Source organism: Falco cherrug, chromosome 4 (assembly GCF_023634085.1).
Source record: "Falco cherrug isolate bFalChe1 chromosome 4, bFalChe1.pri, whole genome shotgun sequence".
Lineage (NCBI taxonomy): Eukaryota > Metazoa > Chordata > Aves > Falconiformes > Falconidae > Falco > Falco cherrug.
Genome location: NC_073700.1, coordinates 58,318,807 through 58,332,410, shown reverse-complemented (window position 1 = coordinate 58,332,410; position 13,604 = coordinate 58,318,807). Strand labels below are relative to the sequence as shown.

Sequence of the window (13,604 nt, the reverse complement as noted above, 5' to 3'; positions counted from 1 at the left end):
AGAAAATGTTTTAAAAGGCTTTGCGAGGTACTTCAGTGTTTATACATGAAATGTAGTTTTAACAGAAAATCTAAAGCTGTATGTAAACTATTAGATAAACATAAACAATCATCATCTTCCACTATCCAGCGATCCTCACCTGCAGGGTTGTGTTGGAGAACACTGAAATGGGGTATTTGTGAAGAAAGCAGAATTGTCATTTACATTTGTGATGATTTCAAAGTAATCCTGGTTTAGTACAAACTTGTAACTTTGTGTTGCAGATGGATAGTTCATAGAAGAGTAATTGGGATAGGATTTAGAAATAATCCCCATTCTTAGCTGGTTGTGTTCTGTAAAGCTTTTGAGCATTCCTGCACCGAGGGAAGTGATTTCACTTACCTGCATTCCCAGCCTTTCAGTTGGTGCTGGCTGATGTGCTGGGAGATTGTAAAGAACTACAACACATGTAATACTTAAATGCTCATGATTTCTTACCAGCTGCGTTGTTTTTCTAAGCATTAGAAAAGTGTTACCTCTTTCTTCCTGTATCTCAGTGTTGCTGGAAGAGCCTATTCTATCCAATGCATATGGTGTTCCATTTGTTCTACTCCCTACTCGTCATTATGGATGGGAATGAATCTGTGTGACCATCTCAGATGCTGCTATGAGAATAACCTGTGTCATTCCCACTTCCAAAGCACACATGTCTACCTTCCAACCAGCTCATCAATTGCTGTACGTGTGGATGGGCTGGTAGGGTGGCTGGAGGGAGGAGTAGAAGACAGTTTCTTCTGATTGCTGCGCCGTTCATTCTTGTTTAAGTATTTGTGAACCATGGGTTTTAAGAAGCTACACTAGAAGCTTGTAAGGTGGCAAGTAACAGAAGGGGATGCTGGCTTCCATCTCTTCTAAGAAGGCTATTACTTATTTTGTATGTTACGTGTATGTTGTCACTGCTTCTGGATAAGCAGGCAAGGGGAAGGATAGCCTTGTATCTCTAGGGTTCCTATTGCGCCCATGTTTTTCAGCGTTGTCCTGAACAGATTTCACAGGGATACCAAGAAAAATCCTTCTGTCCTTCATCTCTTCTTGGTTTCCTCTTCTCCCCAGCTCCTTTGTAAACTGAGTGCGTTTTTTTTCCAGGTGTTGAGCCTCTATTTAATTCTTCTTTCCCTCCTTTGCAGAGACAAAACTGGTCCCAACACAATTTTTGAAAGGGTCTTCTTGTTAGGTAGTCCAGGATAGTCACTTGTCTTCTAGCAGGAGAGTAATACATGTAGGCTCAAAAGATGGTTCCATTTCTGTGCATGTTATCCTCTTCGATCCATGAGAACGAAAGACATTGCATGACAGAGCTTATTTCATAGCTCATTTAGCAGATCCGGTTCTGCAGAAGTAGTTTGGATAGATTTAAGTACTAAAAGAGACTGTATAAAAAAAGGAAATGCTCGTTTTGGGATGATTTAATCACTTAAAAAAACACCACCAAAACCCACCAAACCAAAAAACCCTTTCCCGCCCAACACAGAACTAAACCCAAACCTTCCAAAATCCTCAGTGAAAAAGGAACCAGAATGGTTTTGCTGGAGGGGGGCAGGCGGGGTGCCCAAGTGCTGGCCTGCATGGCATCCTGATTCAAGGCATGGTGGTTGGGTGAATGGTTGCCTTGGAGCTCTGGGACATTGGAACTGCCGAGATGCCCCAAACTGCTCAGAATTTGTGTTCTTGGAATCAGAAGCTCCCAGGGTCTCCCGGGCTTTCCGTCAGCACACCAGGCAGGTTGCCAAGTAGCCTGAAAATTTGGGAGGCGAGGTGCCAAGCTCTTGGCTCCCTTTCAAATGGGCTGCTGAACAGCTGGGAATCTGGATGCCTGGGCTTCTCAACAACCACGTTAGTTTGCTGAAGAGCCAGGCAGGGAAAAAAAGGCTGGAATTTGTGGCACAAACCTGTCTGCTTTCTGTCAGACCTTGGTTGAAATTGAAACAAATCTGCCAGGTATTGTAGTTCTGATTTGCTTGTCCTCATGTGATGACTTTTTTTTAATGTGATGACACCTAGTCATCTCTCATAACATTTTATTTTCTGTGTCAAAATGTTTGTTTCACAGAAAATAATACATTTTAATTTAATTGCTGTAGTGTCATTATTCTTCCATAGAAATTTCTTCCAAGGATGCTCTAGATGTATCGGTATCTGTTTTATAGCGTATGTAACTACTGGCCAGATTCTGGATTGTATTCTCTTGTATCTGTCTACAGTTAGCTCCTGTGTGGAGCAAACAGGATACCCATATCTTAAAATCTTGCCAATTTAATGTATTTTTTTGTTCATTAAAAGTATGTTACTGTATTTTTCTTGTAAGAATAATCAGGAAAACTTCAGGGTCCAACTGCTGATTGTTGTTGTGTACGTTGTTGAGAATGGTACCTACAACAGGAAAAAAGGGGAGGAAACTTCTGATTTGTACAAGACTCAAATCATGGGTTAGCTTGAATGTTACACAATTTAGCGCTGACATTTATTCCTCCAACTGAAATGATTTAAATCCTAATTTAAATTTAAAACTTCAAAATTTTAAAAATGCTTTCAGTTTTAAAAAGCTTTTCCCTTTTTATGTTGGCAGGCCTCGGAGTAGAGGAAAAACTGCAGTGGAGGATGAAGACAGTATGGATGGTTTGGAGGCAGCAGAAACAGAAAACACTGTGGAAACAGGTAATGAGAGTGTAGTGTTGATGGTCTCTCATTATGGCTTCTCTCTTGGAAATGCATTTAATTATGCAGGACTTCGGTAGACAAGAAAGATTTCTTTAAAATTTTGTAGTACAAGATGTGCATTTGGGCAGATGTAAAAGGAAAAAAAACCTGTGCTATTTAAATCTATATCAATTAAAGCTATTTGAACCTATTGCTCCTAAATAGTCTAATGGGAATGCCTTCGTAGTTTAGATGTGCAGAGACTCTTTTTCTGGTTTTGCAAGTCTGTATCTAAGAAAAATAAAAGCTCTGAAGCGGTAGCTGCTATTTTTAGAATCACTGCCAAAATACAGTATAATTTATTGACCTTTACCTTCAGCTAACTACAGCAGATTATATACCAAAGGGATAACCAGGATAACCAAACGTTAATGCTTCCTACTGCCACTTAGGAAACAAGATAAATCTCCGTTCTCGCTTTGGTAAATATTTGTTGCGCTAATACCCAAATGCTTCAGTTACTAGAGGGATCTCGTTGTACTGGACCAAGTACTGTTGTAACAGTTTGCGATTTCTGTTCTGGCAGGTTAAGAGTCTAAAGAGACAAGCAGATGAGCTAACACACAAGATAAAGGCCATGGTGAAAAACTGTCATCCCTTTGCCAGGCACACGTCTGTAGCCATTTGCCTGTTTTTAACCAGGGACTGAATATCTGTAGAAGGATGAAACCTGCCAGGAAGGATGATGCCATGGCCAATTGGCGGAACTTCGTTGGTTTGGCAGAAATAAGCCTTAAAAATGCATTGAGACATAAGGGTTCATAAATTCAATTAAGTGGTCCTATATGTGTAATGAGCAAAGTGGAAGGAAGCACAGAGACACTAACAGCAGAAGGTGGTGGTCAGGGTGGCAGTTGCGTGGAAATGCCAGCTAAGTTAAGGAAATTGTCAAATTACTCTCATAGCTGCTAAGTAAAGGAGGTAAGCTTGTGAAGTCCTTCAAGATAAAGGCAAAAATCTGTGCTTAGTGTAGATCCATAGGGAGAACAAGCAGAGGACCTCAAAAGCTTGGAGCGAGTCCACAGGAGTGCCATAAAAATGATCAGAGGACTGGAGCACCTCTGCTATGGAGGCAGGCTGAGAGACCTGGGGTTGTTCAGCCTGGAGAAGAGAAGGCTCTGGAGACACCTTATTCCAGCCTTCCAGTACCTAAACGGGCCTTATAAGAAAGATGGGGACAGACTTTTTGGTAGGGCCTGTAGCAATAGTACAAGCAGTGATGTTTTAAACTAAAAGAGGAAAGATTTAGCTTAGATATTGGGAAGAAATTCTTTACTGCGAGGGTGATGAGGCGCTGGCCCAGGCTGTCCAGATCAGCTGTGGGTGCCCCATCCCTGGCAGTGCCCAAGGCCAGGCTGGACGGGGCTTGGAGCAACCTGGGCTGGTGGCAGCTGTCCCTGCCCGTGGCAGGGGGGTGGGAACTAGGTGATCTTTAAGGCCCCTCCTAACCCAAACCATTCATGATTCTGTGAAAAGAGCCAATTTTGCAGCAACAATTTTTATAGGCTGTACAGGGGCATGGTTGCAGTGATGAAAGCCTTAAAAGAGGAGGCTGAAATTGTTGAGTGGATGGAGGATGAGCTTTGGCTGTATATGCTGGTCTCTTGCATCTCACTTGCCAGATGTTGAGAAGGCTTTATACTTGAGACTCAAGACTTTGGGGATTGTCATGACTGTTTAGTCACAGCCCTGTGTTGAATTTAAGTGTTGCTAATGTTTTGTGGAGGGAGTCTAGATTAAAGCTTAATGCCAGGACGTTTGATTGTTTCATTCTGTCCATTGTTTTCCTGCCCCTGGTAATAAGCTGCTGGTGGTAGTGAACTTGGATGGTCTTTTCCAGCTTCTACAAGTAGGTAATTACCAGTTATTAGAGTAGAAGTTGTAGCAGGTATTTGTCTGTAGAAAAAAAGAGTAGGGGAAAGGAAGGCTAGTTCTAATTGTGTCCTATATTCCATTTATTACTCTTCCTATCCTATGTGCTAGAAACAGTCCTATGAAAATCAGCAAAGGGGATAGAAAGTGGTAAGTTTTGTAAATTTTAAATATATTATTAAAAAAAACAGAAAAGAAATTCGAGCTTAACAACTGCTCGTACACTACTGTGTAGAGCATTTAATGATAGCTGTCTATTTTTGGCTTTACATGTCATTATTAGCAAAGTTCCTCAATAGACATCTGAGAGTGGTTTTTACTTTGGAGGAGAAAGGGACACAGATAATTATTTTTAAGGCTCCAAGAGTGCATATAGATAAGTTTCTCCATTATCCTTCATCAAAATCATTCTGGCTGTCAGAGAGTGCTGATGCTCGTTTCTAAAGGTACACACAGCAGCGGAGCACTGTCCTAGAAATCCCGATGGACAAAGACTCTGCTGGGTCTGCTGCTGGAAGTGATGCACCATCATTTCAGTGCTGAGCCCAAGATGGTTTTGCAAACTGTACTCTTAAGTAAAAAGAAGCCTGGTAAAAATACATAGGTCTGAAGTCCCATTTTTACTGAGGAAACCAGAACAGACTTGAAAGACCATTACTGTGTTGAGCAATTTGATAGAGACAGAATTGCAATTACATTATTTTAAAAGTTGAATACCATGTGACTTGATAGAGGTTTAATCATATTAATAGAAAAAGCTGCTGCCTTTAAACCTTAGTCTAAGCACTTACCTGTGTTAATAATAGTGTTGGAGAATGAGTAATCCCAGTTTGTTGTTCCATGTAAAACTATGTTAATCAAACTGAGGTGTATTTGTGTTCTAGTTTATGAATTTCTGCTTTGACTGAAAAGGTCTTTTATGTTGTTTTCTTGCAAGTAGTGGACTTGTGGACTTAACAAAATTTGCTGTAGTAGCTGGCAAGCCAAAACACAATATAGTAGTATTACGAAACTTGAAACGAGACCATCTGAACATCTTGACATGTGATTTTTGACGTATTTTACGTCTCCATATTTCTAGCTTCTTTTCCATTGTTTGGTTCATGTGTTGAGAGTAATCAGGAATTCTACTGTGTGAGGTTTTCATTTCTTGTTTGGGTTTGGGAGCTTGTTTCTATTTTGCTTTATTTATGGAGTCTAGCATTAGTGGTGACCTTTTTTGAGTTAATTAGTTTTCATAAAATGAGGGAGGTCCATGTTACTTATGTTGTACTCAGTGTAATGAGCTCTACTTCTAGGGAAGGGAGCAGTGCAGAAGCAATGAGAGGTTTGTCACAGGGAGGGGAAAAAGGAGATGCCTCATATCATCCCACCTAGGATAAGGACATGTTTTCTAGCTGTCAAATCTTGTATAAGGGAAAAAAGCAAGGGGAGATGTAAGTACTAAACCCTATACATTATTTCCATTTGTAATGTTGACACAAATATTTTTAAAAAAAGGGATGGCAAAAATTCTTCCTGAAGTGACTCTTTCATAATGCTAAGGCACAGCCATTTTAATTGCAGTTTGGGAAACAAGTTACTGGCCTTACAAAATTCTGTAATCTCGTATGTAAAAAGAGGCAGAATTGGAAGCAAAGCAGGGTAAGCTGTGTGCTGCTCTGATCATTTCAGTATGGGTTATTATCCCCGCCAACTACAGTGATTTCTGAGCTCTGCCCATTTTCTGCCAAGTGCTGTGTTCACTTTGGTATAAATGAAAGTAGAATTCTTAAGGATGGAAAGAGAGGAGGAATTTGGAATTGGAAAAAGGAAATGCTGGAATTTGGAAAAAAAAAGGTCTGTTTGGAGCTTAGTCAACTTTTTCCTAAAAAATGGTGCTGGCAACTGCTTCTACTGAATCAATGGACTTCCAGCTTCTTGTAAACCTCAGAACAGACTCCTTTCCTTTACCCACCAGCTCTTGCTGATTTCTTGGCTCCTCCCTTAGTGACTTTTTTGCTTCTCAGCTTCAATTTGGTCTTTGCAGCTGTCTGTTCCTTCATTTTTCTTCACTGTGGTTTCCTAAGTGATGTTACACTGTTATTTCTCTACCCAGCTGATTTTGAGCTTTATCCATCCCTCCCATCATTTTAGCACCCACAGCATCATAGCATGGTTAATGCTGGCTGGGACCATCTGGTCCAGTCCTCTGTTCAAGCAGGGTCACCTGGAGCCAGTTGCCCAGGACCATGTCCAGACAGCTTTTGAGTATCTCCAAGGATGGAGACTCTACAACCTCTCTGAGCAACATGTGCCAGTGCTCAGGCACCTTCACAGTAAAAAAAGTGTTTCCTGATGTTTAGAGGGAACCTCCTGTGTTTCAGTTTGTGCCTATGGCCTCTGGTCCTGTCAAGACCTTCCAGTCATCAACACATTCCACCTTTCTAGCTATTGGTAAAATAGTTTGTTGTAGAATACTGGGTTCGCCTGTAGGTCCTCATGGGTTGCTTCTCTCCCTAAGAGTAGTTTTTTTCTGATGACTGACTCTGTAATGGCCAAAAAAACACAAACCACAGAAGTCTGGAAAGCATGTGGCTTTGTGCTCACATGTATATGCAAATATAAAATTGCTAGTCTAAAGAAAGAAATAATATAACAAATACTTCCTGGTAAGCTTTCTGTAGGTTTGGTGGCCCTTTGCTGTTGACGAAGACTCGACTTTGCTTCTTTGCCCTGTTTTGTGTTCATTTCAGCAAGTTTCTGTACTTGGTATTTTCTTGGTTCTGGATTTAAGTTGACTGAAAGTGAATTCTGTGTGTTAATTATTCCCTCTTTTTTGGAGAACATTTGTGAAATATCTAGCTCATCCTAGATTCTATAAGTCTTCCTGTCTTTGTCACATAAAAATGTTGAAATTCAGACTCTGATCTGGGAGAAGTGCAATAAAATAAGTTTTAACTGCTGAGTCTCTTGGGAAGCTCATAGTAAATCCATCAGGTATTGATTTGTACTCTGTACGATGTCAACCAATTCTTATAATAAATTAATACTTAATACAGACCCTTACCTTCTCATCATGTTTGGAGGCTTCAGAATTGATAATACATAAAAGAGCCTGGATGATCTTATCAAGTGATAGCTCCGTGTCTGTGCTACTGTCATTAGTAATATTATTATCGGACCCAGTGATGTTGCCTGGCCAGTTGATGTCTTGTTGGACTTCACATTAGCTTCCTGAAGATAAACCTTCCTCTAACCAGGCTCTTTTGTCTCTGGGCAAAGCACAAAAGAACCAGAAACAAACACTTCTCAGTGGAGGAAAGTTATCTGTGTAGAGGCTGCCAGAGGATTTTGGACTAATTCAGAATCTCATCAGCTTTGAAGCAGCCTGAAAAGCACTTTTCTAGAGAAAAAAATTCTTGCAGTATCCTACTTCTTAGAGCCAATACAGTCACCCTTTTGCAACAACCTGAACCATGCTGAGTAGAGCCTCCCACTAAGACAAACATGCTTGAGACCAAGTCCTGGTTTGGGTGACTCAATGGCAAAAGCTCTTGTCAACCTTGTTAACAGCAAAGATGTTTTAAAATCCACTTTGTGCTTTTCAGACAGATAGTTAGGCCTCATCACTATTCCACTTAGCACTTCCAAAATTAGTGAAAGGAAGAATGAACACCACTGAGGGTGTTGGCTGTAATCAGATTTGTCCATAAATATTTGGGGCAAATATGTGCTTAAAAATGCACTTAAATATGTTCGAAGGTAATTAATATTCTCTGTGCTCATTATAAAAGGAGTGGTTCCTTCTTTCTTATGCAGCTGGCTCCTACCTGTTCAGCCCCTGGAAAAATTAGCAGAACTGAAGCATTTTGTTGTTACTATTATAAGCATCTTTCTATTTTTTGTTGTATTCTGGTGAATTATTTGTAATGAGAAAACCAAATGCAACAGGAAGTTACTTGATGCTTGCCTTTAAATCATTACAGGCATGCTTGATAATAGTATTTATCATGCATGCTTAACATGGGCCATTTAGAAAAATCTGATTATTTTTTTTTTTTCTTTCTGAGCGATATCTCTGTCTCAGGTGTTTTGAGAGCAGGTGGCATATTTTTGTAGTAGGTGGAATCTTTGATTTCCAAATAATATTAACCTCACTGAGTTTTCCATTCTGGAGATTATTTCTGAAATGCAGCCTCCTCTTTTGCGTATTTATTTGGTACTGCTTTTGCTGTTTTGTTATCAAACTATGCGTTATTAAACCTAACCAACAGGTTTTGGAAGGAGTTTTCAAGGCCCCAGAATATTCCACCTTCCCATTGCCCTGAAGCTTGACGCTGCTGCTGTGTCGTTAGTGACACGATGGGGAGAATTTGCGTTGACATTACTAGTCAAATATACTGAAACAGCAGCATGTAGCTTGTGTGCTGTACGCTCTTCTCACTGGAGACGGTGCTATTTTGTGTAACTGTATTAATTTTTAGTAATGTTGTGTTGAGACTGACTCTCTAGTTTGGTAGAAGAAATATTCAGGAATTCAGACCTCAGTCCTACCTAATTAAAATCATAGTATAAACCAGGCTGGCATTGGGAGTCCCACAAGCATCTACCCTAGTAATCCTTTTCTAGGTCAGGTACAAAAGGTAAGAAAGTAGCAGGTAAAATAAACTTATTTATGGTAATAAAAGAAGTACCCACATGCAAGGCACTGAAGGCTGACCATAGAGAAGGAAATGTCTCTTAAATTCAGTAGTAGTGCATGTAAAAGCATGTGCAGGGACAAATCACCATCCTAATTTTGTATAAATGAAAATTGCTCTCAGGTAGCTGTTGCTACCTAAGCAAGTGGTACAGTAGTTTTTCCAAGAATTGCAGGAGCTTTTAGAAGTCAAAGGAGGAACTAAAATTTTAAGAATTACTGGCAAGTGGATAAAGGGAAAAAAGCATCGGTGTGTATTTGTCTTTTCGTACTGTTGCTTTATAAACCAATTGCACGACTGCATGGTAAATGCCACGTGTGGTTCTGTTTCCCCTTCTCCAAAAGGGCAAGCTGTAATTGGGAAAGTACAGGAATGGCCAACGAGTACAGCAAGAAGTAAATAATAGATTCTGTGTGAGGATCAGTTAAGGTAAAAGAGGCCAACCTGAAATTATATGACTGAAGAGGTATTCGGTAGGGTCCCCCAGCGTGATGAGTGGTATGGAGAAAATGAACAGGGAATGATGATTCATTTTGTTTTGCAACACAAAAATTAGGGGACACCAGGTCACGTTCAGAGCACAAAAGGTAGGTGTGTTTGCATTCAGCATCTACTTAAATTATAGAATTCATTACTGCTGGATCCTTTGGGCGTAAGAAAATTTACCAGGTTTCAAAAAGGCCTGAACAAATTAGTGGAAAAATAATCACGAATGCTGTTGAGTATCACCCCTAGCTCAGAAAGTTCCTTGGTTGTGGGTCACTGGGACCTGGTTGTCCATAATGCAGTATGTTGTGTTCAGAAGGAAGGAAATTACAGTTTAAATGGTCCTACATTGAAAGCCTTATTTTATAACTGGTACACAATGTGCACAAAGTTACTTTCTGTATAAAATGTATTTAACAAATAGGAGTTCTATTTGAATGAAAAGTATCAAAATACATGCTGAAATGTACAAGAAAGAATAACTGCAGGCTTTCTTCTCATCTCCGTGTAACAATTGTTGCAGTAAGTAAATCACTGCAGTGTCCTTCAGGTAGGGAAAAACCAGCCGAGTGGTGGTTTTAAAAGAAAACACATGTGCAACACTTAACAAAGAAACCCCAAGAAAACACTTTTGATACAATTGTAGGTTTTGTTGTTTATTGTTGTGAATAAAATTTTACAGTGTTGGCTTAAGATGAAGAATGTATGTGTTTGTCCATGGAGAAATGGGTCTTGCATGTTGTTATGACTGTCACACTCAAACCTCAGTATGCTTTTCCCCCTCTCTCTCCCATGGTTATATTTTTAGCTGGCAAGAATATGTGGCTACAGACTCTGTGCAGCCCAAGTAATGGTGGTGGCTATTAGCAGCCATCACTCCCTGCATGTCTTCCAACATACCCTGGCTTGGCTTGCTGGTGTCTGGAAGGGTTGCAGGTGATCTGAACGGGACTGGTTAGCTGTGGTGTGTCCATTTTGTTCCCCCATGTCCAGCTGCTAAAACCTATACGTAGGAAGTTAACAGTACGTGAAAAATTTCTGCACATAGGTGATCACTGTGTGTGCCAGTCTGAATTCCTCAGATGCTAGCAGAAGCGATGTTTCTATGAAACTGCGTCTGGAACAGTAACAGAATTATGAACTCTGACTAGTGGAAGCTTTTTTTATTCCTAAATTGGGGATAGTAAGTGAAACTTGATCATTAAAGTACTAGATAGGCATTTTAAATTCATAACTTACATTCCCTTGTTAAGATTTCTTTTCATACTGTTGCTACATTGACCCGGTTTCTTTAGCTGTCTAAACTATTAGAACTAGAGCACTTTGGTGTTGCTTGTACTTCTGTGGACCCCTTCAAAGCTTGTCCCATTAGCTGTTTTCTGATGCTGCACTACCCCTTCCTTGTGCAAAAATACCAGTTGCATCTGCTGGTTAAAAGCTTGTTATTCCCTTTTGCAGAACATCTCAGTAAGCAACAGCTGAGACTCCTGGATTGTCCCTGCTGTGTTTGGTGATAGTTATTTTCCAGCCTGCAGTACTTCCTGTTCTTGCTGAAAGGTTTGGAAGCTCATGACATTTGCTTTGTTGTCTGCGAAATTAGCAGTAGGTCTGACAGGTCCCAACCAGTAAACTGGTTAAGCGGTCAACTTGTTCTGTCTAAAGAGCGATAGAATATTTATTTTATATGTATGATGGCTGTTTTGATTCCTCCCCAATATTTCTATATACTGAATAATATGAGATGTTAAAGGAGGGTTTTTTTGTGGCAGAACTCTTAAGAGTATTTTCAGTTTTTAACTTGGAAAGTAGTTTCCAACTTTAAAAAAAAAACACAACTTGAATATGTTGCTGTCGTCTTTGCCCAATGACCATAGCAGAGCCCACACATCTATCTCCTTATCTTGCTGTAGAATTACCCAAGTGGCTTGCAGAATAGTGTCTTGTGATTACTAGAAAACAGTAAAGGATTGTTTGTAACAAAAGAACATTTTAGATCTTCAGTCAGTGTTGCGTCTTCACATCCCCAAACAAATTTGTGTTCATGTAATAAAACTCTTGCCGTCAGCAGTCACCCCCTCCCCCCAGGCATGCATATGACAGAATCACGGCCACAGGTGGACTTACAAAAAACAGGGCTTCCACCTATGAGTCTTGATGCCCGCTGCATGTCTCTTACATGGGGAGAGGTTTCTAAGGCACCTGGAGATAGAGCAGGAAAAGAGAAAATGGTCAGTTCTATTCTGAACGTTACACATTTCTGTATGAGACATGTAAGTGAGGAGACCAACTACTATCAGGAAGGTGGGTAATCCACATAACTGACTGAGAGTGGTGTTTGCTGTTTGTTACTTTGTTTGTTTACTGCATTCTGCTCTAGAAAGAGGAATACCAATAATTACTAAGAGAAGAAATTTGTCAGTGCTTAAAATATGGAAATGTTGTAGAATTTTTTTTTCCTCCTTTAAAAAATTTCAAATTACTTCTTAAACAGTACAAAACCTACAGATTCTCTTTTCAACCCTGAGCCCAGTGTATACATATCTTTCTTAAGCAAATGTGATGAAAGTGTTAATTAAAAGAGAAATTCAGTACCCATGCTATAAAATTTACCAATCCCAGTGACTTCCCTGCATGTCTGTCCCCTGTCTATGTTAGGCAATTTTTAAATATTTTTTTATCTCTACTATTTCATATCTCCATCCCTGGAGACGTTCAGCTGTCCTGGGCAGCTGGCTCTGTCCAGGTGGCCCTGCCTGGGTGGGGAGTTAGGCAGGGTGACCTCTGGGCTGCCTTCCAGCCTCAGCCATGGTGTGATTCTGTGAATATTGCCTGAGTTGTAAAGCGTATGGAAGTCTCAACCCTTTTGATGATCCATGTAGATAGGAACTTTGCTCCTTATCCTTTTGGGGTTTTCTTTTAACCTTAGTAAGAAAAGGCTTTCTGTCCTCACCAGGCAGGTGGGAAAGAACTATTGATGTAATTGTCTTCAAACAATAAAAATTTTCTATATGTTTCCCAATATTTTCCTAATGTTTTAGTAAAGGATAGTGACATTAAAAAAGAATTTGGGGACATTTGGGAATTGTGCAATTAGCTGCTTTAATTCTCAGTTCCCCCGCCAACTCATTATACATGAGCAAGGCCTTCATTGTGACAGAAAAAGTCATGAAAATAGGATGCAAAATAAAGCCTTATATATGAATCTGCAAATGAGCTTCACATTTATTAATCATTCATAGTTCCTTCATTCCCAGAAGCTTCAAAGTAGGATGCCATAACCTAGCCTGATGAACGTTCATTAAATACAGTGAAAAGCAGTTAATGTATTGTGCCAGATGCTTCCAAGAACATCTCTTGAGGCAGTGCTGAGGGTATCTGCTGTCCCATTGCTACACCAGTGCTGGACTCCCATCTCCTAGGAGTTGGACTCATGAAATGCACTGCTTCCATTCTTCCTTAATCTTCTGTTGGAGAACTTTCACGAAGTCTAAGTATGGCATGCACAACTAACATAAACGCTATTTTCATTCTGTTCGGTGAGCACCGTGTTTTCAGTCTTCCAACGGCATATTGAGACACAGTTTGGTTTATTGCAGAGACAGCAGTTGAGATGTTGTTTGTCTCATTTAGTATAATTTGGGTTCTTTCTTTTCTAGAGAAGCAAACAGCAGGGGAAAAAGCACCATAAGGATGTAAGCTCATCTAGTCGTAGTGTGTAGTGAAACAATCTGTGTCTTCTCACACAGTCCAGAGTTCTTGAGAATGAATTAATGCCCGTGAACTTTGCCTTCCCACTGTAATGGGTGCCCATTAATGTATAATGAGATG

At 40.1% G+C, this 13,604-nt stretch overlaps 1 protein-coding gene across 13 annotated transcripts in view; it reads left to right on the top strand.

Annotated features, from left to right (window-relative positions):
• Window positions 1-13,604, top strand: part of KMT2C (lysine methyltransferase 2C) — a 198,644-nt gene that overhangs the window by 46,419 nt on the left and 138,621 nt on the right. For all 13 annotated transcript variants that reach the window (XM_055708897.1, XM_055708893.1, XM_055708901.1 and 10 more), the window contains one exon: window positions 2,606-2,694. In XM_055708897.1, the coding sequence (XP_055564872.1) occupies window positions 2,606-2,694 (89 nt within the window). The remainder of the gene's footprint in view (window positions 1-2,605; window positions 2,695-13,604) is intronic.